The 24,677-nt window shown below is 40.7% G+C and overlaps 4 protein-coding genes across 4 annotated transcripts; 3 read left to right on the top strand and 1 right to left on the bottom strand.

Annotated features, from left to right (window-relative positions):
- Positions 1–269: 269 nt before the first annotated feature.
- FSST1_002631 (major facilitator superfamily domain-containing protein) lies at positions 270–1,925 on the top strand (the record flags this gene model as incomplete). The annotated part of the gene is made up of 4 exons (XM_083228639.1): positions 270–923; positions 978–1,301; positions 1,355–1,538; positions 1,588–1,925. The coding sequence occupies 4 exons, from the start codon at positions 270–272 to the stop codon at positions 1,923–1,925; spliced, it is 1,500 nt and encodes a 499-aa protein (XP_083092813.1).
- A 944-nt stretch (positions 1,926–2,869) lies between these two features.
- Positions 2,870–4,432, top strand: FSST1_002630 (uncharacterized protein; the record flags this gene model as incomplete). The annotated part of the gene is made up of 3 exons (XM_083228638.1): positions 2,870–3,013; positions 3,065–3,199; positions 3,251–4,432. 3 exons carry the CDS (start codon positions 2,870–2,872, stop codon positions 4,430–4,432), a joined length of 1,461 nt encoding a protein of 486 aa, XP_083092812.1.
- Positions 4,433–13,146: 8,714 nt separating this feature from the next.
- FSST1_002629 (uncharacterized protein) lies at positions 13,147–16,506 on the bottom strand (the record flags this gene model as incomplete). The annotated part of the gene is made up of 1 exon (XM_083228637.1): positions 13,147–16,506. One exon carries the CDS (start codon positions 16,504–16,506, stop codon positions 13,147–13,149), a length of 3,360 nt encoding a protein of 1,119 aa, XP_083092811.1.
- An 818-nt stretch (positions 16,507–17,324) lies between these two features.
- On the top strand, positions 17,325–17,781 carry FSST1_002628 (uncharacterized protein; the record flags this gene model as incomplete). The annotated part of the gene is made up of 2 exons (XM_083228635.1): positions 17,325–17,602; positions 17,661–17,781. The coding sequence occupies 2 exons, from the start codon at positions 17,325–17,327 to the stop codon at positions 17,779–17,781; spliced, it is 399 nt and encodes a 132-aa protein (XP_083092810.1).
- Between the last annotated feature and the right edge of the window lie 6,896 nt (positions 17,782–24,677).

Here is a 24,677-nt window from a genome sequence, read left to right as displayed (position 1 = left end):
CGAGCTGTTGACGAATTGAATGACTTGCTTTGTTGGAGACTCGGCGCATTTCAATACCGAGGCTACTGCCGTGTTTGCCGTTTCTCCTCATTCATGCTGCGTGACGTGAGTGGAAGTGGCTTGCTTTTTGTTTAAATATGATTTGAGAGGGGAATAGACCTGAATGATTGACTTTCTTGTCCTACTTGGCATTTCTCATCCTTTCATCAACAACGACGTAGTTGCGGCATCTACCAACACGATCCCCATTGTCAACTTTACACTTCAACATGGACAACGCCAAGCCATCCGTCCAAATGGACGAAGGTGACCCCTCCCCAGCGGGACAAGAGCAGAATCTCAACAACTTCGACTTCCCCTCTCAAACCGAAGAATGGCGACAAGGCTTCGAAAAGAAACTCCTCCGAAAAGTCGACACACGTCTCATGCCCACTCTCGTGATCATGTACCTCCTCAACTTCCTCGATCGCTCCAACCTCGCCCAAGCCCGACAAGGTTCCCTCGAAGAAGACTTGGGAATGTCAGGCACAGACTTTAATCTTGCGACATCTATCTTCTTCGTCGGATACCTACTCATGCAATTACCCTCGAACCTGATTCTTACACGTTTGCGACCTTCGCTGTATCTGAGTGCTTCGTGCTGTCTTTGGGGCGTTGTATCGACGTGCAATGCTGGCGCGCAAACGTTTACACATCTGGTTGTTATCCGATTCTTTCTTGGATTTGTGGAGGCGCCGTTCTTTCCGGGTGCAGTGTTTTTGATGAGTTCTTGGTATACGCGTGCTGAGCTTACTCGAAGAATCGCATGGCTTTATTCCGGGAATGCGCTTGCGAATATGTTTGGTGGTGTTCTTGGCGCGGCTATCTTGGGCGATATGGATGGCGCGCATGGAAAAGCAGGTTGGAGATGGTTATTCATCATTGTAAGTCTTGTTATCGGTCAATTGAGGAAGTTTTACTGACGCGATGATTGATAGGAAGGTGTCGCAGCCATCGGCTTTTCCCTGATTGCCATGTTCATCCTTCCCAATTATCCCCACACTACAAAATGGTTGACCGAAGAAGAGCGTGCATTCGCAGCATGGCGATTGGCTCAAGACATCAATGAAGTCGATGCTTATGGTGAAAATACAGTTTGGGATGGTGTCAAGATGGCTGTGCGAGATTATCGTCTTTATCTCTTTGTGCTTCTCCAACACGTCAGTCTCATCTCTCAGACATTCCAGTATTTTTTTCCGACAATTGTGGGGACACTGGGGTACGGGAAAATTGTCACGCTGTGGCTCACAGCTCCAGCTTGGGTAAGTAATTGGCTCCGCTTTCTATCCAAGACATGGCTAATTGATGCGACTAGTTTGCGACATTCCTCTTGTCGGTTTGTGTCACTTTGAGCTCTGCCAAAACAAATGACCGATCGCTACACATTATTTGCCTCATGCTTGTCGCAGCAATTGGTAATGCGATCGCGACAGCCACGACAGTAGTCGGTGCGCGGTTCTTTGCCATGTTCCTCATGCCAATGGGTGCCGTGTCTTCATGTAAGTTCAATCACCTCTATTCAATTTAGTTACTGACATTACCCTACAGACCAAATCATTGTCTCATGGGTCGCAAATTCTTTTCCCCGCCCTCTCGTTAAGCGCTCAGCCACAATTGCCATCTGCAACATGATTGGTAACACGGCCAGTATTTACGGGTCATACATGTACCCCAGCAGCGATGGTCCACAGTACATTCCAGGTGGTAGCGCCAACACTGCCATTTGTGTTCTTGTCGCGTTGCTGGCTCTCATGCTACGTTATGTCCACAAATGGGAGAACAAGAAGTTGGACAAAGCCGAGGCCGAAGCAAATGCCATTACGGAAGAGAGCGGCAAGACTACTGGTTCACAATTGAGGGAATCAGGATTCAGGTACATTTACTAGACGGTATTATCATTCAGATCGTCAGGGGTAGTCGCGTGCTTTTCGAGTTGGGGCACGCACCAACGTCAAATGATGTATATTTAAACAGAGGTTCCTTAACACAAGACGGACTCGGCATTGGCAATTATTTTCCATCCAATCAATCCAAGACCTTTTGCAATGCCAAGTCTCTCAGTGTCGTATTGCGCCTTTAAGCTTCCCGATAAGATTATCGGCGAATTGTCTCAACGCAGTAATTGGAGAGCGGGTAGCCAATAAGCTTAACTCAATTCACCTACCACTTTTGGTTTGGTATCGGTCGCTTGATCAATTCCACGTTGATTGTGACTCTGCGAAGCCCAAGACACCGTTTTGTCCAATTGAACGTTATCGCGTTGCTGTTTTGATAGCACTTTTGTGAGACATTCTCTCTTGGAGTCACAGCGACCGGAACTTTTTTTCGCCAGTCGCTTTTGCTCCATCAGCCAAGTACCAATATTCCCATTTGAGCCGTTCACCATTGGTCTTGGGTCGCATTCTCTGTTGTCCGTGTTATCTTGGTCGTTTCTAAATTTGTCAACCGCAAATAGGCTCTGATAAGAAGACGAACCCCTGCCATTTCACCTTCCGAATCTGGGGTCAATCCGGCAGACAAGAAAATGTCGTCACCGTCGCCAAGAATAAACAATGAACGGATTGTAACCCTACTCAATAGCTTATTGGTCCTTCGTGTAGATCTCCAAGCGCGAACTCCTCGGCTAGAGGCCCAAAGAGTAAGGTACCATGGACGACACTACTCGGGAGAGATGGAGATCTATCAAGGTCGGTATGACCAAGATTCCCGCGATTGAACGTGCGGCTCGTCAAGGATAAAATGGACAACCCTCCTCCATGAGCTTCTACCTCGATACCCCACTCCATCCTCTTCATTTCTTACAATCACTCCCTCCTGGTCTTTCTTCACCATGGTCAAGTCTACTGTTCTTTTCGGCACTCTCGCCGCCTTTGGCTCCTATGCTCAGGCCAAGGAGATCAAGGTCAACGAGGACAAGGCTCAAAGACTCTATGACACTGGAATAGTGCACAACAAGCTCATGGCCAGCAAGCAGGTATGTCCACCCACACGATGTATGTGTAATGTATCGGCTAACATTCTCTAGGCTGTGTGGGAGAAGCAAGAGGCCGCTGGTGCTTTCGCTAGCGAGCAGTACCCCACGCTTGGCTACACCAAGTGTGTTCGAGGTTTCGCTGAGGCTATCAAGGGTGATGCCGCAAACACCTTTGCCTGCCACAACGTCAGTCACTTCCAAATTCTCACTGTCTCCCAATCGCTGACTGTTCTCTAGACCGACCTCTACTCTTTCCTCAGCCACGCCGATCTTGGTAGCACTGGAGGTCGAGGCTCATCCTCCTGGGGATGGACCTCTGACAACGGCCGTGAATTCGTCGCCATCGGTCAATACGACGGAACCGCCTTCGCCGAGATCACCAAGAAGGGTCAACTCGTCTACCTCGGTCGTCTCCCTCAATACTCTGTACCATCCCAATGGCGAGAGATCCGAACTTACAAGAACTACGTCATCATCGGATCTGAAGCCGTCGGCCATGGCATTCAGATCTTCGACCTCACCAAGCTCTTGAAGATCGACCCCAAGAAGCCCGTCGTCTTCGATGCCAAGAAGGACCTCACCAGTCACTTCAACGCCCTTCTCCCCGTTGGTCGCGCTCACAACGTTGTTGTCAACGAGGAGCTCAAGTATGCTGTTGCTGTTGGTGCTCAGCCCCGAGATGACAAGAACTGTGCTTCTGGTCTCAACTTCTTTGATCTTACTGATCCTTCCAACCCCAAGTCTCTTGGTTGCGCCAAGGGTGATGGATATGTCCACGATGCGCAGTGCATTGTCTACCGTGGACCTGATAAGCGTTACCAAGGACGTGACATCTGCTACGGTTACAACGAGGACACTCTCACCATTTACGATGTCACTGACAAGGCTAATGTCACCAACATCATCTCTCGTATCTCCTACGAGGGCGCTTCCTACACTCATCAGGGTTGGGTTCTCGACACACAGAACCAAGAGTTCCTTGTCTTGGACGACGAACTCGATGAGCGGGACGGTGCCGGTCCAGGAGCTGATGGCTTCCCCGTTACTTTCATCTGGGACATCCGCGATCTCGAAAACCCCAAGCAAACCGGTCTTTTCAAGCATCCCACCAAGTCCATCGACCACAACCAGTACGTCAAGGACAGCTACATCTACCAATCTCACTACGGTGCCGGTCTTCGCGTTCTCGATGGTCGATCTATTCCTTCTGACCCCACTGGAGCTGGTGTCTACGAAGCTGCTTGGTTTGACATTTACCCTGAGGATGATGCTCTTCAAGGTGGTGGTAGTGTTGCGTTTGTTGGAACTTGGTCTTCTTATGCTTTCTTCAAGTCAGGTTACATCTTCATCAACACTATTGAGCGTGGTGCTTTTGTTGTTAAGTTGACTGAGAAGGCTTTCCAGAAGCCCAAGTGGTAAGGATGATAGTTCGTGTATATACTTCGTGACAGCTAGACTGTCTTCAATTTACATAACAATTCTTGTACTACTCTTGCCTTTTCAGCCTGACCTCAGTGATATGTTAACATCCTTGGATTTGATTACTGCATATCCTGAGAAGAGCGTTCGTGTTTGTAGAGTTATTGAGTCTTGAACGTGACGGGTATCACGCATGACAGCACGTGATCTATCACATGATAGCATAAATAACAATATCTTCCTCTATTTATATTAAACTTGTATTTTCCATCAATCCATTGAAACATTGTATCCACACGTTAATAATCTGTTCTTGTATCATAGATGAGTCGGCTTGGGGTATTAATCGAAACGTCCCTGAAGTCAATGCAGTTACTGCTCTTAAGGAACCACAGGTTGAGTTGCCATTTTTGAATGCCGATCTATTATTCTATCAGTTATGCCGTGTCATGAAGACAGGAAGGACTCAGAGTCACGGGAAAGTCATGTCTGGCACTAGGTCGAGAGGGTAATTGGCACATACCATAGCTGAGACATGACCATTTGAAAGTAATTTGGATCATGATTGCCGGCACGATGACAATAACAAAACTAATCAGGACTCCTAATCCAGTACAGCCTTAGCCCCCAATGTTAATTTCGTATTTGTTGTTTGCGCATCAGGATTTGGGGGCTAAAAGTGTCCCCTTCTGGCATTATGAGCCGCTGAGATGGGAGACGACGATCTTTACCTCATTGTCTTCTCAATAGTGATTTTCTATTTGCTGACACTACACTCAGAGTCGCATGGACCTGTGAAATAGCCATGTAAAATGTAACTGAAGTACTCTCGTTGGACTGTCTCTTGATGTGTTTCATATTTGACGTCAGCCCAGTCGTTTCTGGTCGGACATAAGAACTTGCGTCCTTCGTCTCCCTCCCATGACAGATTAAGCTTGACAATTTTCGCTTCTTATCTTTACCTTTCAGAACACGTTCCCAATTCCATTCGAGACTCCTTCACTCCTCTTGTACATATTCTGGTCCGCCGATACTATTTCAGATCAGAGTCCTTCGAATAATGAAGTTTAACCATTGCTACTTCCTGTTCACTTTATTGAGATGGGCTCTCGCCGACACTTGTTATTACCAGTTTTCTCAAGGAAAAGGTTACGACGTGGGTAGCGATTACAGTCCGTGTAGCTCCAACGTTACAGCTTACTCGACCTGTTGCAATTCAGACTATGGCGATAGATGTCTAGAGAATGGTTTGTGTTGGCACGATGCCAATGGGACGGAATACATGTACCGGGGTGCCTGTACAAATGAAAAATGGTATGATTGCCCAGATATCTGTTTATGGCGTAAGTGCATCAATACAACGATTAATTAATGTTTTGCTAATTATATCCAAAGACGGAAGAAGACGATTCCAGAAACCTTCACGGTGCGGGAATAACAGCGATGAGTACTGCTGCCAAAGTGTCAAGGGAGACAGGAACTGCTGCGAATATGCAAAAAGATTCACACTGGAAGATATTCCGCGCGTTCATCGTCCCAAGCCTCCCATTGGCGCAATAACTGGTGGCGTCGTGGAGGGAGCTGTTCTTATTGCCAGCCTCCTGGGACTCCACTGGTGGTTATTCCGCCGCAAAAAAGCAATAATAAGGGAACGGATGAAGAGAAAATCCGACATAGACAATAAGGCCGGTGGTAAGAGGAATAAACGAACTGCGGTTTTTAACCCTTTAATTGCAGAAGCTAACGCCGGCCCTGGGAGTGTATTAGCGGAGTTAGATGCAAGGGCTATTCAGTCAAGGACTTTACATGAGCTACAAGGATAGATTATATACTATCTATTGTATTTATTATATGCAATATAACCGGTGATATATAGATTTACAAGAAGTTATAGATTATCCTAATAGTTATCCCTAGTTAATAATATTATAAATCTCTTATAATAGAAGTAATATTATTTAGTTAATTAACTAGATAATCTGCACTAAGCCTTTAGCTTTAGGCTTCTTTATTTAGACTTCTTTCAGTAAGTTTAATACCTTATCCTTATAACTTAAAGGCTTTAGCTGCTATTATTACCTATCTCTTTCCCTAGTTAATAATATTATAAATCTCTTATAATAGAAGTAATATTATTTAGTTAATTAACTAGATAATCTATATTAAGATAGCCTTTAGCTTTAGGCTTTTTTATCTAGACTTCTTTTAGTTATATACTTATAGTCTTAAGCTATAACTAATATAGTCTCTATAACTTAAAGGCTTTAGCTGCTATTATTACCTGCCTCTTTAACTAATTAAACTACTTATTATATAAAATAGTCTTATTAAATGCCTTAAGGAACTTATTTTACTATTTAAATAGTTTAACTTTTTCCTTTAAAATAACCTTTTTAAGCTATTATATTTCTTTTAGCTTTTTTCTTATTTTAATTCTCTTTTTCTTTTCTTTTTATTTATTCTTTTTATATAAAATTAAGAGATTTAATTTATAAATAAAGGCTATTAGCTTAATCTTTATAAAAATATTCCTTTTTTTTATTATATAGAGGTTTATTATCTCTATATATAGCTTAGTATTTTTATTATAATTAATTATAGTTTTAATTATATTAGAATATAAGCTATTAAAATAATAATTAGGACTAATAGCCTTTAGCTTAATAATAATTAATATTATATATAAGAACTATAATAAGTTAACTATATATAATAAGAGACTAGGATTAATTAACTTTAATCTTATTTAATTAGATAATATTAATTAAAGTTATAAAAGGAAGAAGTTATTATTATCTTTAGTATAATAAAAGCTTCCTTTATAACCTCTATTATAAGGTTTATATTAAAAAAGTTATATTATAGAAGAAACCTTATTTTAAGAGAACTTTAGATTTAATTATTATTAAAAATTTAATTTATATAAATAGATTAACCTTTATTAAAAACCTAGAGAAAATTAAAAAGGCTTAAGTAAAAGCTTAAGGATTATAAAAAAAATAACTTATCTCTTTAATTAATTAAACTACTTATTATATAAAATAGTTAGCTTATTAAATACTTTAAGGAATTTATTTTATTATTTAAATAATTTAACCTTTTTCTTTAAAATAACCTTTTTAAGTTATTATATTTCCTTTAGCCTTTTTTTCTTATTATTTTTATATAAAATTAGAAAATTTAATTTATAAGTAAAGGCTATTAGCTTAATTTTTATAAAGATATTTCTTTTTTTTATTATATAGAGATTTATTATCTTTATATATAATTTAATATTTTTATTATATTTAATTATAATTTTAAATATATTAAAATATAAGCTATTAAAGTAATAATTAAAATTAATAGCCTTTAACTTAATAATAATAATTAATATTATATATAAAAATTATAATAAGTTAATTATATATAATAAAATATAAACTAGGATTAATTAATTAATAATTAATTTTATTTAATTAAATAATATATTATTAGCTTATTAATTAATTAAAGTTATAAGAAGAAGAAATTATTATTATTTTTAATATAATAAAAGCTTTTTTTATAAATTATAGCCTTTATTATAAGGTTTATATTAAAAGAGTTATATTATAAAAGAAACCTTATTTTAAGAGAACTTTAGATTTAATTATTATTAAAAATTTAATTTATATAAATAGATTAATCTTTATTAAAAACCTAAAAGAAATTAAAAAGGCCTAGGTAAAAGCTTAAGAAGTATAAAAATAATAATCCTAATAGTTATAGTATAATATATAAAGCATATAATTGCAATAATATAATAATATTATCTCTATCTCTAGTTAATTTAGTCTTTATATTTTTATTTAGCTATTTAATCTTTATTAATAGTAGTGCACTATATCCCCCTTAATTTAATTTGAGTATTTACTTAAAATGGTCTTGCCTTAATCTTAGTTATTTATATTATTATTAATCTACTTCGTGTAATAGAGATCTTAACACCTGATTCTATAGACGAGGAGGCTGGCTCTATGACTAGAATACCATTGACGAATGAAATGGCCGCCCACACCAAGGCTGAGTATGTACTTTTGTCTCCTTCTGCACTGTGTCTTGTTTTCTCTTGTAATTGTACGTCATTCCAACAGTCAACGGTTAGGCATAAAACCAGTGTCCCTTGTACTTCTCGCATCATGGCGTCACATTCACTTCCCCTTCTAAGTGTTGCGGCTTTTCTACACGCTTCATCAATTAGTATTCGTGGCACCTGATCTATTATTGTTCCAGAATTCGTTTCACGGACGCATTCATCTAATGATGAATGTTACCAAGCCTTTTCTCCTGCTCCTTTTCTGCCCATGGATCCTTGCTCAAACCTGTTACTTTCCTGGCGGCACTGAGGCCAGTCCTGGCTTTAAGCCATGTGGCAACGGCACGACTTCCTCAACCTGTTGTGACAAAGGCCATTATTGCTGGCCAAATAACTTGTATTGGGATCCCAAGAATAATATGCCTTCGGGTCTATACCGTGGTGCATGCACGAATAAGGTTTGGCATGATTGCCCAGATGTTTGTTTATCAGCTGAGTTCTTTTTTTGAACAGATTATCACTTAACCTTCCGCTAATCGTGTCGTCAGAGGGTCGTGGGATTTTGATGGGAGTCATGACGTGCAAGACAGATAAGTACTGTGGGGATGGTTGTGCCCTAGATAGATTACCGAGAACCGCCTGAGACGTGGTAACTTATATGGTTCTTATTAAAAAGCAACAGTTCTCTGTGTCTTACTACAATAGGCTATGTCGATGACGAGGATACGTCCCACAGTGCTGAGATCAACAGAGTCTTCGTCCGTTGTCATAAGGTGTTTTTACTCTTCACCCAGACTGTCAATCAAGCCGGTCGTGTGTCGTTTTTCCTGTTCGAAATATCCAGGCCAAGTTATGCGTTGAGGTTTTTGTTGGCTGGATACTCGCTTTTAACTGCCAGTCCCGCATTCAGACGTAAAGATGTCACGTCTCTACTCAGCAGAAAAAGAACTACATGTTCAGACACGATATTACTATAGAACTCAACCTGTATTCATAGCTTCAAATCACATTGCCCTATCTCTGCTTTTCGGGAATACAGTGCCATACCTACTTCACTGGCATAATAAGGATTAGATCGACCTTCAAAGTCCTTTTCGGCTGTCATTAGATCTATTATGGATGAGTCGCGGGGTTGAGGTGGAAATTCAAATGCATATACTCCGGTCTTATTACATCAAAATGGTGTGGTTGAAGGATCCTTGACTCGTCTTCATCCGTAGTTGTTACCGAGCGGGATAACATATAATAGACAGAAGAGATGATTCTAATGAACTGTCCGAGGCTGGTTTTAGTCTTTGCAGAGACTTTATAGCTTTACTCTAAATACCACTTCGCTGTCCGGGACACAATATAAAATACCCCTTCCCCAGTTAAAGATACAGTTAAAGATACTTTATTATTCTCTAGGGTAGGGTAAATTAAGATAATAAGTCTATATATAATCTAGATTAATTATATAAATTTAGCCTTTAAATTTAGCCCTGCTTTAATTTAATATTATAAATTACCCTAATAAAACCCCTATTTTCTAGTTATCTCTATATATAGTACTTTTATAGTTTTATATTAATAACCTTAACCCTTTAATTAAAGATATTAATAATATAAATAACTTATCTTATTAGGTAAATTAGTTACTATTAAATATACCTTATATCTATAGCTATAAGGAAATTTTCTTCTTTAGCCTCTAGTTCCTTACTTAACTCTAGCTTTTTATATAGCCTTATTAAGGCACCTAGCTCTTTATAAAGATAATATTTCTTAGCTTTTTCTTTCTTATTAAACTCTTTTTCCTTTAATAAAAATAAAAGAATTTAATAATTAAAGGCAACTAGCCTAATAGTATTATTATAATTAAAAGGGTTCCCTAGTTAAAGATATAATTAAAGATACTTTATTATTCTTTAAGGTAGAGTAAATTAAAATAATAAGTTTATATATAATTTAAATTAATTATATAAATTTAGCCTTTAGATTTAGCCTTATTTTAATTTAATATTATAAATTACCTTAATAAAACCTATTAACCTTTAATTCTACCTTATTTTCTAATTACCTTTATATATAATACCTTTATAGTCTTATATTAATAACCTTAACCTTTTAATTAAAGATATTAATAATATAAGTAATTTGCCTTATTAGGTAAATTAGCTACTATTAGATATACCCTATATCTATAGCTATAAAGAAATCTTTCTCTTTAGCCTTTAATTCCTTACTTAACTCTAGCTTTTTATATAGCCTTATTAAGGCATCTAGCTCTTTATAAAGATAATATCTCTTAGCCTCTTTTTCCTTATTAAACTCTTTTTCTTTAAATAAAAGAATTTAATAATTAAAGGCAAGTAGCCTAATAATATTATTATAGTTAAAAGGGTTAAAATCCTAGCCTATTAAAAAGGCCTCTTTTATAAGATTAAAATCTTTTAATAATAATATTATAATAGCCTTAATAGCCTTAGGCTTAAGGTTATAATTATTATTATAATAAAAATCTATTTTTTCTATTAAGCTTTAATAGTATATATAATCTAGTTAAATAACTAAAGAGTAAATATATTATATCTATAATATAATTAATACTATAAATTAAAAGGAAAAAATTATAATTAATTAACTATATAAATAAGTATATTAATTATTTTTATTTTAATTATATTAACTTTTCTTTAAAGTATATTAATATTAATATAATTTTAATAGATTAATAATTATAAAAAAAAGAAATAGCTATTATATATATAGCTTAAAAGCTTCTTTTATATAACCCTTACTATAAAGTTTAATTATTACTTTAATAGTTATATATATTCTTAATAGGAAATTTAATTATTAAGAAAATCTTATTTTAAAATAATAAGTTTTTAATTTATATAAATATTTTATTAAATATTAAAGTTATTAAGAGGCTTAGACTTATATTTACTTATATTTGCTAGTAAAGTATAGAAATTAATAAAAATAAAATAAAAAATAAAACACCCCTTGGTGGTGAAGAGCAATTGACCGAGTTTCAATCTCCATGCCTCCGTCCCGTAGGCCAGCCTTGAACTAGGGACTGCGGTGAGTAGGGAGCTCTAGGTGGACTATGACCCCTATTGTCTGTTAATTCCTGCTAATCTATTCATCAGTCACTATTGGCCTATTTTGTGTATGTAGTCTGCATCGTGTTGTAACAGAATCGAAAATATGAATCGCCTCCGGCCTGTTAAACTCGTACTGACTGGTGGGATGCCTACGTGAAAACTGCTGTCGCATGAGGTATGCTGTCAACGCCCAAGAGCCTGACCAACTATTGTATTGGGATCACATCAAGTCGGTAGGCAGTGCCTTGTTGATAACCTACCCATGTCATGTGGGCTTATTGACCAATAAGCCAAATATAACCGTTCACTTCCTGAGGATCTTGAGAAGAGTGAGATGCTCTGTCTAACCCTGCCTCAACAGCGCACTACCTATCAGTCGTCAATTCTGTAGAAGGTTCGCGATGTTCGTCAAGCTTTTGAGGAGGTACGAGTCATCTAAATTGCCTTCGTTGGATATTTGTTTCACAATGAGCCCAATCCGAGGACCTTCTACTTCAACTTCCGAGTTGACTTGCCTTAAATTTCAATGGCAAAATACTCTGTGATGGGTAATATCCAATCAAGTATTCTTTCCAACTCGCATCGATCTCGGCACTTGCGGCGGCGATGGCAACAGTCTCATCGGACCGGTTTTCTAGCTCGCGTTTCTTGAGCTCCGGTCTTGATGAGATTCGTTTCCAAGTTTCTCTTGCGAGTTTTAGGCCCAGACATGTAGTATGTGACGCTAAATAATGGCAATGAGATGCAGGAAAAAGCCATCTTATCGTGTGAATACATAGATTCCAGAGCGCCGTTTACTGTAGACTTGACAGCGATACGCCGTTCAATTCTTCTTTTCCTATGATTAATCCTGTTTCTGTACTTTCCAATCAACTAGCTCAAAGGTTGTTCAATTCATCACTTAGTACTTCACTGCAAATACGATTTACAAAACTGACTTGGTTAGTAACCTATTGAGAATAGGACTAACCGTCCCGATTGTAACGCCGCGACTATTATCACTGGTGCAGGACTGCTTCATGTATCGGGGCTAATGGTGAAGCAAAGGTTCATGTACCTTATATACAGCCTCACGTTGCCCGGTTAAATACTGTACGATCTGAAAATGCAATACCAAAGCCTCCAATACTAAGCTGTTCAACAGATGCGTTTTAACTACCGGTCACGACAGTAGTGCTCTCATGAGTCACAAGATCACGTATAACTATTAAATACTTTGAGGACACAGTAGATAAATAGGAAATAATATAAAAGAACATTGTCATACTGAATAGAAAGTCCCAGCTAATAGAATGCATCTTCTTTGCGATTGTCATTAGCCCTGTCGCTGTTATTGTATCTGGTGACAATCTCGTTGGTCCGGCTACCTTTATTACGCCACCTGGGAGGATCTCATTATATAATTTCTTAGCAATACGTTCTCACCTCTACATTCAATTGGGAGTTGCTTTCAGCGGGACAGTCATAACATTCAAGGGAAAGAAAGTTTAGATACTCCTTGACAATTAGAAGATGACAAAATTGACGAATATTCTATCATGGTACGCATATTTACTTGAGTCGTATCAGTCTCTGCCAATTATACAACCATTGACAGAAAATTCCGTTCCGTCTTGTCCCATATTGGCCCGCACAACTAGTCCCTTCCCTGAATCGTGACCTAGATCTCGCTCTATCAAGACCTGGCTATGAGTAATTACCACAACCCAACCCATTACTGTCTCTGGCATGACGCTGAGCCATCTTATGGCAGCCGCCTGATCAGCGTTGTCCAAGTTATCAAACACCTCATCAAGAAGAACGTAGTGTGCGTGGTGTGCACTTTTGGCTCTCCCAAGGTGTAACAATGCGAAAAAGAGCGCCAGGTCAACTCGCTTGCGTTCACAGGCAGACCGCTTTCCGTACGACAAGGACGTATTGAGTGGAAGTTTGGAATTGAGGACAGATGGAGCAAACTCAGACCCAGAATCGGGGCAGAAAATTGAATATAGCATCCCTGTTGCCATATTTAAATGTTGTGCATCGCCGTACATGACTGTAAGGATCTTTGGGAGGAAGACATTGAGCTCTGATATCGCCTTCAAAAGGATATGGTCACGAAAGCCGATGGTTGGTTTCTCTTTCGATTTGATTGAGGCGGCAGATGAAGGGTTATTCACACGTTGTGATAACGCAGAAGCCCAAAATTCAAAGAGTTCGTGGTCACGGGCAATTGCTCGTAGATCGTTAAGAAGTAATTCGTGTTCTGACTGCAAACGTCTTTTGGACTGACGTTCCTCCTCAGCCAAGTGCCTGTATACAGCGACGTTGCTTTGTTTCATGGTGACTTGTTCTTGTAGTCTCTTGCGATGTGTTTGCTGTCGTACCTCACGTGTCCATGCTTGTCTGGAAAGTCGTAATGACTTTTCGCTCATCGTCAGAGCATTATTGATTGCGCGGTTCCCCTCGCGTTTGACAGCCTTCAATCGGGATTTGCGTTCATCAACCTCGCGGACAAGACTATCCATGATTACTTGTCGGTGGGCGCTTTCAGAACTTGTGAACATGAAACGACAGTTCCTGATGGCAATCAACAAGAACTTGAGCACAATCCGGTAGGTGCTATGGAAGAGTCTTCGTCGGTCTCTCGGAGGAGCTCTCATGATGGCTTTGAGCTTGTTACGAACGCGATCATATAGATCTGCAACCCATCTAGCAGTATCGACAGATCTTTGCCTATCAAGTTCAGCATAAGATGCCCATAGCTGGTCAAGTGTCTCCTGTTCGATACGGATCCGTTTCTGGAAGGCGAAGACTTTAATGCGAGGGTCTGGGCTTGCATGAGTAAGATTAGCTTTATGAGCACGCCGTTCGATCTTATCAGACTTTTCCTTGTGCTGGCGCCGAATTGACTCCAAAGATGCAACGGCGTTGGATTCCTCATTAGCAAGTCGTTCTTGCTGTCGCTCTAGCTCTACAAGCCTCTGTTCATTATCATTAATCGCTCTAGTGACTTCCCCCAGACTCTTACGAACTGCAGTAGCCTTGAGGTCGATGTTTTTGAGTAGAAGTCGTGCCATCTGTCCCCATTCATCCAACATCGGTAGTCCGAGTGAAGTCTCAATCAGGTCTCGTCGCTGTATCGGTGTCGGGTTTAGAAAGCTGGCTGTACTTTCCCGACTTAACACGACCGTCCTCACATACGTTTCGTAATCGAGTCCGAGAAGCTCGTTGACTGCAGCCTGTGTTGTCCGTGCATCAGGATGTTCAACCTGTGGTTGACGTTCACCATTCAGTGTAATTACCACGCGGTTCCCCTGGACTTGATGTCTCCGATACCTTGTGATTGCATATCCGTTGGTGAATTCTAGCGTGACGGAGCAATTCATGCCTATACTATCATTGATGACATCGTCGGCCTCCAGTCCATTTCGTATGCACCGGCCAAACTGACACCATACCATAGCCTCCCCAAGCGTGCTCTTGCCATACCCACTATCGCCGGTCAATAAAGTAAGTCCACGTGGGAGATCATGGCGAAAGTGGATAGTAATGGTATGTTGCACTCCTAGGAAGTTGGTGATTGTGAGGGTGCGTGGCTCTGCGACGAAGATATTGTTCTTGGCGACTGTCAGACCATTAGAGGCACGCGTTCCAAGAGTGTGGTAGGAATCGTTTAGAAAGTCTTCGTAGTTGACTTGCAGCCCATCGTCTTGGTGTGTGATCGCGCGGGAGGCCTGAATGATACGTTGGCCAGCTCGTACCAGATCATCTCGTTGTGAACCAAGAGATGCATCTAGGTCTAAGCTTTCGACATATTCGCGAGCCTCAGCATCAATGTCGAGCGCCTTGATTGTTGGTAGGGCGGATAGGTTGGATTTTAAGGCGATGTGACTCGGCTCTGTTAGGCTATTCTCAATCTGGAAGGGCTCCTCTGAATATTGCACTTCAATATCACTTGTGGGAGTTGTTGACGCTAGGTCTTTCAACCGCATCTGGTTGGTGTTCATTCGAGTTACATCCCGGATGCTTCGGGCGCCCAGCGAAAAGAGGGAATCCCGCGCTGTAACATAGTTGATATGAGCAGGCTTGGCCAGAAGCATGACATGTTTGTCCTTGATGGCATCTTGATAGACCTGACCGTTGAGAACTCGGTCCACTGCAACCAATGTGTAGCTAACAACATGCGGGTTGATAAGTAGTTCATGCCGAAGCGTCTGAGGATCGAATACAACGACGCCTCGTTGCTCGTCGTTGAGGTCTCTCCAGCTCAACTGCAAGGGTGAGCCCAAGTAGGTGATACTTCCTCGTAGGTCAACTCCATTGCTCTGAATGTTGTTTTGTGTGATAGTCCGATAATAGTCGAATTGTCCAGTGAATGTTCTGACTAGAGACGCCAATTGAGTCGGGCATGTCAGACCACGGTAGGTGATAGAATTCGTTGTGTGTGGGGTACAACTTTGCAGAATGGCATTGTTGAAAGCTAGGACAGTAAACGCAACCGTCTTGCTCGCTTCGTCAGGATCAATCGCAGCAACAGACCCTGTGAGCTCGCTTTTATCTTCGCGAAGTGGCAGAAGTAAGACTTGTCGTCCGTCCCACTCCTGCCGATCGATATCTCCATGAATCGAGACATGTGGGGCGAGTCTCTTGATGTTGAGTGCTTCGAGAGCTGTCGTCTGATAACCATGGTGGTGTGGTAGATCATGGTTGCCGAGCAAAACATTAACATGTGGGACGACATCGCTCAAGTCTCTAATGAAGCCATAGTATGCGGACAAAATGTTTGTGGGCTGCATGGTTCGGCTGATCAAAAGGTCGCCACAGATCACCACCCGACGAATCCGCCTTCGTTCTGCCTCCGCGACGATCCATTTTGCCGTTCGCCGCACACGATCCAAGTCTCGGTTCCTGAAGTATAGACCACTGAAAAGCATCCATCTCATTTTTATAGTACCTGATAGGTCTTATCGAGCTACTTGTTGCAAGAGCGGTTGAAGGTTGTTGTCGATTTTGAGGTAGGCAGTACGTGGCAGTCGATGGTATATGGTGACGTGATGGAATGATGGCTGGGGTTGATAAGTCTTTGTGTTTTGAAAGGTTGGACGTCTACGTAGAGTCGCGAAGACAGTTGACGAAGAGGGTTGCGCATCGAATGGAGGGACAAAGAGAATTGTGAATCATTTCTGCCTAAGAAAGATCTATGTTTGGTATAACACGGGACGTGCAGGCACCAGCCGCCATGTACTGATTGACACACAAAAGCACAGGGTGGCTGCCTTACGCAGCAATTATCAACTGAAGTGTCACAAGCAGTTATCCATTACCACTACAGGCCAATCGAATTGACCGTTCTCGCCGTGTAAAATGTAGAGCATGTGTCAAGTGTAAATAGTTGTGCTGCTTGTACCGCAATGTGAATTTGTTGACGCATAAGTAATTATTATGGCTGACTATATAACGATTGCATGTTGATTTTGTCACTGCAATCCTTCACATCGCAAGTAGTTATCCATCGATAAGCAGCCAGATGTTCAAGCCAGGTTGAACAAATAATTTGCTGGCAAGTGAATGAGACATCACGGTGACCTGCAGACGCTTTGATGCAATATACAATTAATTTGTAGTATGTCTTTTTTCACATCCAGAATAATTCTTCAACATTTCATCTACTACCTGCTGATTTCAATCTCCCAGAGTATTGATCCATCGACTACCACAACGATCTCACCAAGCCTATCTCTGTTCGTCGTATCTCGCCGACATGCTACTTCTTTCTGGAAGACGAATTCTTATCTGTGGAATCAATTCGGTACTACGAAACCACCATGCAACAAAGCATGTCCTGGATGGCGTCGTTGCCAAGCGATCCGGCTACGATCCCTCAAACGTTCCCGGTATTTATCGTCATATAAGCACGAGAGACGTCGTATTCAGTCCAAGCAACATGTACAGCAAGAAGAAGAACCAGACCGAGAAGCTACGTATCGTAGACTTGGTTCTAACAAAGGCTCAACCCGGTGCTGCAGGAGCTGTTGTTGTGTATGTTTAGCTTGAACACTCTAATTATCCATTACTAATTTACAAATCTTTTTTTTAGCAACGGCTGGCATACCAGCGGATCGGAGGAGAGGATTCATTGCACAGTTGATTACACTGATACTGACAATCGCCGTATCATGCGGGACCATATATTCCCAGAACCGACGAAGAAGGCATAAACGTAGTTGAACCGGTTGAATATAGAGAGGACTAGGTTGTTGAACAGGGCGGATAACAGTATGAGTCTATCTATAGATTTGGTTGCAGAATGTCATATCCGGAAGTATACCACAATTAATACCATTGTGTTAACAAAATGTAAAAAGAATTGGGCCAGGAAGACATTTAGATAAACGACTTGCACAACATAGATGATTACACTGTAACGGTTAGCAATTATTTAATGGAATAACATTGCGGTGACTTTGCAAAGCCGATTTATAAAACGTTTAGCTTAGTCTATATGTTTCCAACCTATACTATCTCCAATATAAAGCATAACAAAGATTCACAAGCTTTGAATTTCGCCATCTAAAAGATCTACGAGGCGGTGACCTTTTTTGGCCTACGCCTACGGAGTAGTTTTCCACGTGACTGCGCACTCCACCAATCACAGCATCACATTTGCTGACATTATAGCTGTGATTCATTTGAAGTCCAGATGAACTTTCCAATCCTTCATCTGCACACCACTGAACCTCACCATCCTAAGTATAGACACAGCCACTACCCATCATTGCAAACAAGCCAGTTACAACCCTATACAATGCTAGAAAATGCTAGAAAATGCATCGTCAGCTATTGGACAAAGTCAGTTCTAAGACGCTACTATTTCTTACTATAAAGTCTTCAGAGTTTTTCTTCACATGCTGGAATTTATTCGAAGAACTCGGGGGAAAGCACGAGGAAGGCTGCGTTTTGAACCTCATCGTTTTGTCCAGATAGGGCCGGAAGATAACAACTCACCTCAGTAAAACAAGAGAGAGCGCCGAGGAGGTTTGCAGACATTGATACGAAATTGTTATCTGCCAAAATACAATTCCGATACTGAGCAGACCCAAGTGTTACTATGTTGCAATTACCTATCCCCGTCCACTCACTTGGAATATCACGTTATCATCCATGCCACGACTCATTGTCAATAGAGTAACGTATATGATGAGATCGATTAGGGCAAGCTTAATGATCTCTTTAACAGGAGACATATAACAGTGCTACTTAAATGCGTATACAATATCCCCATAGCATCATTTTCCACAACATCACTTGTGAAGTCTGTACTTCAAGCCTCTCCACAACCACCTTTCAAAAATGCTAATACCACCGTCTCGAGAGCCTTTTTGAACGAAAGGACCAGTCCGTACAACGTTGTTTGACATCATTTGATGATTTCGACGCCCAATGAAATGGCCTAGGTAGGTTTCAATGTCTTCTTGATCCCGATCTTGGACACGTCAGCATGACTGAGTCCTACGATTACGTTGTGAAATGGCCTGACACGGTAATATTGGATTGCTAACAAGGTAAAACTCAAACTTGTACTTAGAGGCTAGCTTCGACCTACTTTTAAGATAGCTTCTAGATAATCTTGACTGTGCCCTCGTCTGCGTTTTTAAAGAAGCCCGCCAGTTCTGGCTGTCCCCAATGCGAATCTAATAATGCAACTCTAGTGTAGGATCCATGTTCCGTCCTCGAAGGCAACAAACATAAAGCTTTGAAATATCCCTTTTCAAAATCTGCACATAACAGAATAAATAATATTTCTGAACGGTCAACCTCTTCTAATGAACGATCCCAAGAAACCCAATCCCAAACTGTGCAAATGTCTAGATAGGACTCATCAGACCAGGAGCAATCCGGTGCGTCGGAATCATACTTCCTTATTGGGCCCCAAAGAATCAGATATCCGTCTTTGACAGAACCCGTTGGATCACTTCCAGTTGGGATGCACTGCGCCTCCAAGATGTGGGCGTTCTGTTGTCCCACCCTCTTGTGGTAATCTTCATCTTGACAGTACCAATATCCTGCCTCTATAAGCCCATCATACCTTTTAATATACCCAACGGAGAAAGGGGACCAGGATGGCGCCATGTACTCGGACCACCTCTGTACCGGCTGGTCTGTCCTGATGGTCCAGACGAGAGACACCATCAAGTCGTTTTCCCATATGCCTGCGAGGTACTTCCCAGTCCCATGTGATTGACAATAAAGTAAAGTAAACATTTGAGACATTTTGCCGGCCAAAATGGGATGCGGGGTTGGTGCTTCGCAACCCTGTTTCTATTTGTCTGGCCTCATGAGATCTCCACATTAATGTGTCTCAATCTTCACTCACTACAGCGTGGAATTATTCGTTGATGGGACAGCTGTAGGCCACACCAAGATAGATCCAGATAACGGCACATAGTCGAATACATACACAAAACAACGTTAACACTGCATGTCTTTGACCAAAGAGCGAAAGAAACTGAAAAAGATTAGAAACATCGTTCACAAAGTCGGTTAAAGGCGACATGTCACAGAACCATAATTATGTTTCCCAATCATTTGTTGATTCTGTGTGATTTTGACGAGTATTACTTACATTAAAGGTTGTGTTGCTACTGTTTTTATACTTTGAAGTCTTATAACAGACAGTTCATGTCGACATTAGGCCAAATTGCAGGGTGACCGAGTTTGTGATATGTCGTCTGGGATACCTTGTTTGCTTTTACATCTAGGTCTGTGTTGGCTCTTAATATATACCGATTTGTGGTTACATTCTAAAAATGGACATTTGCAGAGACTACAATCCATGCGAATATAACCACAGAGTTACTTAGACCTTGTTGCGCAATATTATCAAAATAACACTAAAAGTTAGAAGGATGAGAGTACTGCGCTGATATGTGTTTCAAGGTTCTTGCTAGAGGCTTGCAAAGTTGAACAACATGTATGACATGTAAGAACTGTTTCGCTTGGGGACTAACATAACTCTTTGAAAACCGCTTTTATTATAAAACAACCATGAAAACAGCCCAGACGGTATTAAGCTACTCAACAGTTCCTCGTGCCATCCTCACTATCAATACACATCATCAGTCAAACCTGTGGCCAACAAGTGAAGGGAGGATAGTGCGTCGACTTTACTATTTAATCCATAGATGTTCCACCTCAAAGATGAGAACCATTGCGATGCTTCGAAAAAGTAGAGTCTTGAACATGTCTTCTACTATATGGCTGTTACAGAACTGGTTGTCCTTCGAATTCTATTCTACGTCGTGCGTTCTTGATATTTACGGCTTAACTTTTTTCACACCCCTGGACTATTATCATTCGGGTTCGATAACCAAGAATGCACACCAATCATGTGGCTCAGGTGCGAAGTTGCTTGTTTCAAGCTGTTTGAGACAGCCAGTAGCAATAACCAGTCAACATAACGGAGACAAGAAAAAAGAAACGGAATACTAGCTCTTCAATCATGCGGTTTCTTCATAAGGTTCATGATAACTAACCAACCATATTCACTTAGCGGATCTCCATTTAAACAGGTCAAATAAAAGAAACCATGGTGTAATGATCAATGTCTAGATACTGGACGACGAAATCTCTCGCTTATCGGGGATATCTATCGTATCTACGATTTTTCTCGATAGAATATAAAACATTAAACATGGAAAAACTACATTTAATCCGTCAACGAGACATTCTTGTATTAACTCAATCATTGCAGTGTTCGTGCAGCATTCGTGTAGAGTACACGTACTCATCAGGTATCATGTGTGTCTCCTACGCGTAGTCTTCGCGCCGCCTACTTGCAACACCACTGTAGTTGCAGCACACTCGTAGCGCCCACGCCCCGTGAAAGTCATCATGTTATTGGCTAAAAGACTTTCGTTGTATCATCACTATCACTACTTGCTTATTCTTCATTCATCAATGGTATTGTTGTTAGTGTTATGAATTGAACCATGTTATATTAATACAAAGTACACATCATTTCAGTTGGAAACTCAGCGGGCTCCACCTCTGGAACCGGGGCATTGAGCGTGAACTTGATCGGTAATAAATGTTCAGTTTCATCTTCACTATTTCAATATTCGTATTTTTATCAACGATTTGTATGTTTCCAATTCGTAGCTTTCTTTGTCATATCGTTAACATATTAGGTTGTAATCGAGCGTACAGTGAGTGATTAATAATTCAAAGAACAGCCGCGCGAGAACCATGCAACAACCACGCCAAATATGGTAAAGAGCATCTTTCACAGTCCCTGAGAAACATACTACCAAATTTGATACATTTATATATTGATGGATAAACAGTACTATTTACACTAACGTCAAGGATCGCAACCTCCTATGTTTTGTTGTCAAGAAAAGGCAAAACATAATAAACTATTTTCGTGCCTGTATTAACCATGAAGATAAACGTAGCCATATTCGGTCTCCTAAAAAAAACTTGAATCTTTGACTCGGTGTTGATTATGCGGCAAAGTTATGTGCCTTGGTCTCATTGCTCTCGAGCTCCCTATCAGATGCTCCATTTCACGTAATAGAGACTGCGTGAAAGGAATGGAAACCTGATAATCCCGGTAACGTGAAATGATATATTTAGTGCCGACTAGACCTATGTGGGGACAACGTGCTCCAACGTGATCGAGAAGAAATCACGATTTAACTTGACCTCTAATTTTAAACCACCAATTAGACCTCGGTTTCGCAATATATTCTTTTGGTAAACTTATATTGTGTCTAGATGAGAGAGTGATTGGTAAGTACATGTTACTGCCACTTGTACTACATATAAAGCAGTGGCGCCAGCTTGGGGGGAATGCAAAGACGACAAGAACAGAACTTTACCAATCGGATGACGGTAATGCGCCTGATAAATCTCTTTGATGACTGTACAATTTCTGTGACTTTCTTAACCATTGCGTTTATACTTGCTTTTCCTGTACATGTAAATAGATAAGGTGGTGCGTAATTTAACTTCTTATCAATGGACTTGTATCAGTCAGCGTATACTCTTGTCGCAATAGAATATATGACAAAAAATGGCAAAGGGAAGTAACCGGGTATGGTAAGTGACCGACGAGGAAGATGCTAAGGAAGACAGAAATGAAGACAGAAAGGAAGACGGCGAAGAAGGTTTCGGCAAGGAAGACGGTGGGGTAGACAGCGGGGTGGGCGGCACGGAGGATAGGAGTAGACGTAGAATGACAGTAAAATTTTTAACAAAGATTGTAATAGACACGAGGGACATGTTTCCCGCCCAATCAGGACGTTGACGGAGAAGATTAACTATTCGAGGAATGTGTTGACGCTTTGGAAGATTGATATAAAAAACCATGGTTCGAAATGTTATTTGGAATGATGCCCAATAAGATAAGCTGAAACACCGTGGGCTGGTCATTGGATCGTGGCTCGGTGAAATAGACAAGTCCAAAAATTACCGAACGATCTCCCTAGTCAAAGAGCGTGGTTTGATTCCGCAAGTGGGTCCCACGCATTCACATTGCACTGCGAACGCAACGTGGCGCTTTCAGCAGCGTGACGGTATTCCCATCGCAATCATCTTGCAATCTGGCGCCACGCTCCGTGCACCCTCAGCGCAGAGTTGAAAAAGCAACGGCATCGGCATTATATAGTCTACATCTCCACTTGTTTTTCGCCTAGGTCAAATTTGTTCGATTGTCTTTACCGATCTACGCAATCATTCACATCGGGTCATAGCGGACTCTCGTACGTACTTGCAGAATCACACAAATATTAGTCCCAATCAGCAATGAATTTCTGTTTTACGCCTTGAACACATGTTTCGGCCTTAAAGTAGTATTGTTAACCCCCACTGCTGACGATACGTGAAACAACATTATAATCAACGGGCGTTTCCTCTACGCTGGTGGCCTGGATCACTGAAAATTTGAGAAATCAAGTTTCATTGACCAATGTACAAGCAATTGATAATATTTACCAATGTCATGGGATGATAACATATGGCTTTCAGGAGATATGAAAGAAAATACTTGACACCACATCTTTTTATGACATTGAGAAGGTAATGCACCATCAGGCGGACATGGTTTACCTCACCATATAGTCTCAACGACCCTTCCAATCCCAACACAACAACATCTTAATGTTTGAATGAAAAAGTTAAACCCGATGAGAAAGAACGTTGTATGTTAACCAGTTCAGGTTATATCAACCTGACTTTCCTGCAATTCCATCAAGCAATTGTGCAGGATAACTCTAGTTTTAGCCAGCCTTCCAATGGGTGTTGAATATCTTTTTGTCTTTTGATACTGGAATACAGACATGGCATTTAATGTCTTATATGCATTGATCTCATTGTTTTGTTTCGTTGTCAGTCTTTATGAGACGAGTCATCTACTCGATAATGTAGGTGAGCACATGATGAGCTTCTAGTCTAGATCCGAAGTTTTCCCGCGTTCAGGCGTCCGGACTCCCGTATACGGAGTTAATCGGTGGGTCCCGGAACGGAACTGTAATACACGCCCATCATTACCAATAACAAGACATCTCAAAAGATAACATCAAAGATCGACGAGTTATTGCACCGTTTCGCCAGTTAATGCCATCGTCGCGTCAATCATCATTGAACCGGTAGTAGTAGCACAGGCTTCGACGTTAATTGCATATCGTACCTAGGTATGTCAGTGTTGATATTTTTGTTCTCATGTCTGTTACTTTTGATGGAACAGTAGTCATTCTTAACATTGATGTTATTTTGATTTGCAGACAGGTTATCCCAGGACAAAGCCTCAACAGCTTGTCACGTGCATGATGGTTGCATCTACTTTAATTGCAAGCTGTAATTGCCTCATAAGAGTCTAGTCTACGCCACCTTTGTAACAATAACGCGGACCCACGTTTGATAAAGGAGCCACAATGGAATTTGACGAGATGTCAGCTGTCTTCATCTAACGTTTATGTATAGTGTGCTAATCTTGCAACACTTTGCCTGCAAAGTCAAGGATTACGCTGAACATTACGAGAATTTATATTCCGTAGACGTGTACCGCACACAACTATCGTCTGGCCCTGGATCTATAGTGTTGTAACTGCATTGC

Source organism: Fusarium sambucinum, chromosome IV (assembly GCF_050947815.1).
Source record: "Fusarium sambucinum isolate potato_lamoka chromosome IV, whole genome shotgun sequence".
Lineage (NCBI taxonomy): Eukaryota > Fungi > Ascomycota > Sordariomycetes > Hypocreales > Nectriaceae > Fusarium > Fusarium sambucinum.
This window is presented reverse-complemented; position numbering and strand designations above follow the sequence as displayed.